Raw genomic sequence first — 6,000 nt, forward strand, 5'->3', positions numbered from 1 at the left:
TCAAAGTGTTGCGTTTCTCACGGAAATAAGATATTTCATCGCTATACAATGTAACGAGGTAATATCGCTGTTTAGAAGTGATTTCATTACAAATTTGGATATTGTAGCGAAAGAAAATTAAAATTTATCAATAAATATTATAAGTTGGTCATGTGTGTATATCGAGGTCATTGGATATACCGACATAGATTACTTTCGAGAAGAAAGTGGAATATAGAATTTATTTCGTATATCCCCCTTTCTGCTCCTGTCCGACAGTCTCGTCTCGGCCTATGATTCTCTTAATTAATCCATTGAACAATCGATGTGATCGGTCATCTTGACAATGGTGTCTATGGTCAGGGTTATCGCTCGCAATATGGAGCCAAACGGGGTCAATCGCGCGGTAGATAGAAGCTGCAAAGGACAAGTCCTTCCAAATTGCGTTTTACATTAGATACTTAAATGAGTAAAAGTAACTCACGGTAAACTTTATATATGCAGTATAAATCAATATGTCTAATGTATTTTTGTTCCCGGTTGTGAGTTTTCCAATTGTTAACATGCATAACTACCAACACACACTGGGGGTTGCACGCATGACAAAAAACAATTTGATAAATGTTTTTATACTTTTTTTTTTTTGTAGAAACTTGCTATAAAACTTGTTGTTTTGCCATTGCCGTGCGCTTTTTTTTATTTCATCCACAAAAGTGTGTTTAGAAAGGCATTATATGTAATGTGCCTCAGAATGAGACGAAACTAAGGGCAATAAATGAAGTAAATCTGCGTTTATGTAATTATTCTACAAATTCGTAAGTATTCTCTCGAAACTATTGTAATATTTTAGCTTATATATACGAAAAATAAAGTTATTATTATTATAAAATTTGCTTTTACCTTTAGGCCCAAAACATCTTCCCTTTCATGAGTTTTATGCTGAAAACAGAAATAATAAGAATCGTAAGTTCACACAATATTCCCCATATTATAATACTTAAGTTTTACTTATATATAAGTACGCATATTTATAAAAGAAATTCTTATTACATTTATTGTGGAAACACGTTGCCTGTTTCCGAGTGCTAAATAATTCGTGCTCTCTGCAAAAATATATCTTACAACAGTAACGGTCTAAGATACATAGATAACAGTTCGTAATCCCATCTCTTCAGCGCAGATAAACGTACCGTAGGTATATGCAACGGATGTGTTTGTATCGCTTTCTCCGCGAACGCGGTCATGCCGTCTCGCTATTGTTCGCGAGAACATTTTCGAAAAATTACAACGCGGGACTAAATATCCCCGTTTAAAATAGAAACGACCGAAACCCGATGTGTTGGGCGCAGAGTTAATGACAGTCGATAATGCTTGCCTGTAATACCGATAGGCAAGCCACGAGCGGACACGAATAGCAAGAAATCTCGAGCTGTACGTCCGTCGCGGGAAAATCCGTTTGAAGAGCCAGTTTTCCCGCCAGTCGAGTCAGCAACGTTGCACGGCGCGGCGGTGAGAGGAGTCGAGAGAAAGAACGAGTCGGTACTGCTAGGCGCGAGGCGTCGGGAGGTGGGAGCGGTGACGGGAACACTGAGGGAGGGAAAGGAGGGGGTGGCAAGGAGAGACAGAGAGAGAGAGAGAGACGAAGAAGAAGAAGAAAAAGAGAGAGAACGAGAGAGAGAGATATAGAATGAGCGAGAAGGAAGAGAGAGAGAGAGAGAGAGAACCTCGAAACGTGACAACGCCGCGCTAATGCGTTGTAGACTCGGTTCCGTGCTGATACCCACGCTCCGAGGCCTCGCCTCGCCTCGCCTCACCTCGCCTCAGCTCGTCTCGCCTCGCCTCGCCTCGCCTCGTCTCGGCGGGAAGTCGCTGTTGCCTCGCGTAGAACGAGATACTTCTACTGGCGGACTTTCTACTCGCAAGAACCGGGGGGGTTGCCATGCGGCCAGGTTACACGATACCAGGGTGGATTCGCGCGTTCTGACTCTTAATTCGACGACGATATCGTGGGGTGTGACGTACAACTGCGACGATATTGAGAAAATTTCAATTTTCACAGAATAGCTCGAGAATGAGGTTACCATTAACGCTGACCAGCGATAATTCTGCCAGTTAATTCATGAAGATCGCACTTATACGCGAGATAAGAGGAATTTTTTCGCTCAGTCGAAAAATATCATTCTTATGGAAAAAATATCACGGCCTACAAGTCATGCTCCAATTCCAATAACAATTGTAACGCTTTTAGACGAGGTAGGGGCAGTATAAAATATTAAAGCGTAACAAGACCGTTCGTACATTATGTACGTGGCATGTAACATGTAGCAATAGTACATTATATATACGCGATGTGGCGCATCGTTTGGCTTCCGACCAAATATACGCTCGATCGATCGCACCTACCGATCCGTGGCGAGCTCCGCCGTTCGCAAGAGCTAACGCGGACGGAACGGATACACGGGGCTTTCGAAAACGCTGCGTTCGATCGCCGCGCGTTGTGTTTTACGTGGGCTAGCAGCAGCGGCTGGCAGCGGCTGGCAGCAAGAGAGAGAATCGAGTGCGGGGCGCGCGCGCGCGCGCGCGCCGATCGAATTTTGCAGTTCGCCGGGGCGCGCATGTCCGGCGCGGCGCGGCGCAACGCGGCGAGCGGCGTCTATACGTAGAAAATATTCGCGGTTGAAATTCGAAAGGTAGCTCTAGCTCGAGCGGCGTTTCTTCGACGTCGTCGTCGGTCGGAGCAACTTTCTAGTTTAGCTGACATGCGTGCGGCGAGGAGGCGCGCGCGAACATGCGGGCATTTGTATGTGCGTGTGTGTACGGCATATACACATATAAGCATCTCTTATTCCCTTTCTTTTTCTCGTCTTCTTCCTCACTCTCTTCTCTCGCCCTCCCTCTTCTCTTTCCCTCTCCCCGTTCTTCTCTCTTTCTTTCTCTCTCTCTCACTCTTTCTCTGACACTCTCTCGTTCTTTCCGTCTGCCCTTCCCCGACAGTCATGTGGAGGAAAACTGGTTTCAAGAGAATAGAGCAACTGCGCCTTACCAGCAACAGCCACGAGGAACGAAAGCCCCAACACCCTCGCGCGCATGAGTTTAACATTGTATTTGTATATGTTACTATATATGAGCCATTTGGCGGAATAGGGATATAAATCAGTAAAAATATCATTTCGACGCGTATGATATGTTATGCGTAATTTTTTTACTTTGTGATAACATGAAGTTTTAGATTGCGCGCACGCGATGTGTACATATAATTTTAATATTATATTAATTCCTTCGTTTAAAAATTCACCTTGAATAATCTGGAATCGGTCGCTCGTTGAAGGAAGTTTTATAAAATTAATATTAATAAGAATGAAATTAAATTAAATACTCTGTCGATTAAGTATTGAAGGAAGAAGTGAAGCCTATTAAAATGTTAATTTGAAAAGTCAATTCGAGAAATTCATTGTCCGTTTGTATGATGAACTTAATTCTCCCAAACGTTTATTTTTTATCCATCGAATTATTTAATATGCTTAAAATCGAAGAAATGATAATACCTCTGAATTAAGTTCCGTCATGATCAAGATATGACTACATTTCGATTATTTCATAAATATAAATAGAAATTCTGGAAAACCTAGAAGGATCTAACGCGAAGTGACTTTCCCATAGGTAAACCAAGTTCTTGGTTTACTCGGGTGTTGCTTCAACGATACGATGCGAGGTGTCGATGATATTCACGAGCGTGCAGTGTTATGTAAAATGCTAGTTTTGTAACCTGGCAGAGCAACAAAGTTTTCACAATTGCGACACTGAAAGGGTTTAACGCGGACAGTGGGTGGACAATGACCCTGTTTCCCTACTATCCTCCATCGTCCATTGCTACGAGGAGGATAATTTGTTAGAATTATCTTCCAAAGTGAAGTACATCCACATTCGAGTACTTGCGACTCGCGAAACAGACAGTTCTCGTTCGGGGACTGTGGTGCCACTGATCAAATTAAAAAAGCACGCGTGAATGATGGTCTCGGAATCTTTAGCGCAGAGCGCTGCTTTATCGACGGAGTCTCGTTACAGGTAGCAGGCATCTAATCCCGTAATTTCGCCTGGTCTTTTTTCCACTCCAAGCGCTCGTTTCTCTTCTACTCTCTGTCTCTATCTTGTCTCTGCGTTCATTCCCTCTCTCTATGTCTCCTATTTATTTGGCGTCCCATTTATATGTACACATATATATGTATATATATATATGTGTATATATATATATATATATATATATATATATATGCTTATATATATATGCTTATATATATACTTATATATCAAAATGTATATTTGTATATATAAAAGCATATATATCTATGTATGTATATATATATATATATAAAAGCATATATATCTATGTATGTATGTATATGTATATATATATATATTTATATATATATATACATATATATACACACGTATGTATCAATATATATTACATGTATATACAACGTATGTGTACATATATGTATAAATATGTGTGTGTGTGGTGTGTGTGTGTGTATATATATATTAATATATATATATATATATATATATATTATATATATATATATTATATATATATTATATATATATAGTGACGTATATAGTGACGAGCTCCCTCCGCAATATACGTATCCTCGTCTGACTTCGGGATAGTTTTACCCTCGCGAGTGGGCAACGGGTTGATTGCACTGGCGGCTCCGCATTTGCCGGCTATCTCCCTCTAGCACTCGCTTTCTCGCTTCCCCTCCTGCTCTTGCTCGCTCCGTTCATCACCCACCCCCCTCTCGATATCGCGCTGCTGCTTCTCTTGCTCCCACTCGTTGTGAGTCGTATCGTTCCGTCTTCCTTTCGCTCTCCCCTTCACGCTCTCTCTATCTCTGTTGTTCTGTCCTTCTCCCACCGATTTGCGCGGCCAACTCGTTCCTTGTCCCTTTCTCTCTCTTTCCCCCTCTCTTTCTCACTCGCTAACTCTCTCTCTCTCTCTCTCTCTCTCTCTCTCTCTCTCTCTCTCTCTCTCTCCTTCTCTCTTTCGCACTATGTCCTTTTTCTCTGTCGGTCGTCCTTTCGGTCCCTCTATTTCTGTCACCGTCTCCCTCTCCACCCCCCGTCATTCGCTCCCTCGTTCTCTCGTGCTGCCTGACGAGCGAGCGAAGGGATGGAGAACGAATAGGGGTTTCCGTGGTAACGCCCCATGCACGAGTAATGTCTTCCCTCCTTGTTCGACTACGCTCTCGTCGTCCTTCTCTCGCCGCCGCCACTACCCGCACGCCATCCCTCGCCCTCGCTCGTTCGCCAGCAGCGAACACAGCGCGCACACCGTGATATCCCCCTTTGCCGCACTTACCCTCCCGTTCGCCCACGCTCCCCACTACGACGCGCTTCTGCGTACAGGCTGCTTCATACGCTATCGTCGAAAGCTTTTGCCGAGTCGGATGAACGGGCGAGAGAGTGGACGGAATTCTCTCTCCCCGATTCGAAATTACGCGACCGCGGCGAAAAGCGTCGGTCGGAAAACTCGTGGCTCATCCGAAGCTCGAATGTAAATCATCTGTCCGCTGTGAAAACGGTCGAATGAACCGAAGGACGGATCTACCGCTTTGCCTATGGATCAGCGTTTATGTCTGCAATTTATTACTTAATAGAAAATTGGCGATTCTTTCATATTCGAAATATACGCTGAAATTAGTCAGTTGCAAGGCAATCGTTCAATTGCTACGCGAATCGTACGAGATGTATTCGCAATTCGAAAAGAAAGCGAGGATATTTTCTGAAACAGACCGTAGACCGCTCCGCGCCCAGTTTCCGCTTAGCGTATAGATTTTCCTCGTCTTGTCGGTGCCGAGGAGTACAGTTAGGAGAAGTTTAGTCTTATGGGTTTTTGAAAAATGCACTTTTTTTGAAATTGCCGTAGCGAGGAGATAGGTCGGCGAGAGACTATACGGAGGCGTGGAGAAGTAGAAGGGGGTTGGGGGGCGGTGGGAGGTGGTGGGTTGGGTGGGAGGG

At 43.6% G+C, this 6,000-nt stretch overlaps 1 protein-coding gene across 5 annotated transcripts in view; it reads right to left on the reverse strand.

The window, feature by feature from the left end:
* LOC116843988 (basic-leucine zipper transcription factor A-like) overlaps positions 1 to 6,000 on the reverse strand; it is an 89,749-nt gene that overhangs the window by 20,060 nt on the left and 63,689 nt on the right. For 3 of the 5 annotated variants that reach the window (XM_032815020.1, XM_032815021.1, XM_032815022.1), the window contains one exon: positions 880 to 918. The exons of the other annotated variants lie outside the window; for them this stretch is intronic. In XM_032815020.1, coding sequence (XP_032670911.1) covers positions 880 to 918 — 39 coding nt within the window. The remainder of the gene's footprint in view (positions 1 to 879; positions 919 to 6,000) is intronic. 5 annotated transcript variants of the gene reach the window in all.

Source organism: Odontomachus brunneus, unplaced genomic scaffold, assembly GCF_010583005.1.
Source record: "Odontomachus brunneus isolate Ranch 3 - 2012 unplaced genomic scaffold, Obru_v1 Obru_scaffold_037, whole genome shotgun sequence".
Lineage (NCBI taxonomy): Eukaryota > Metazoa > Arthropoda > Insecta > Hymenoptera > Formicidae > Odontomachus > Odontomachus brunneus.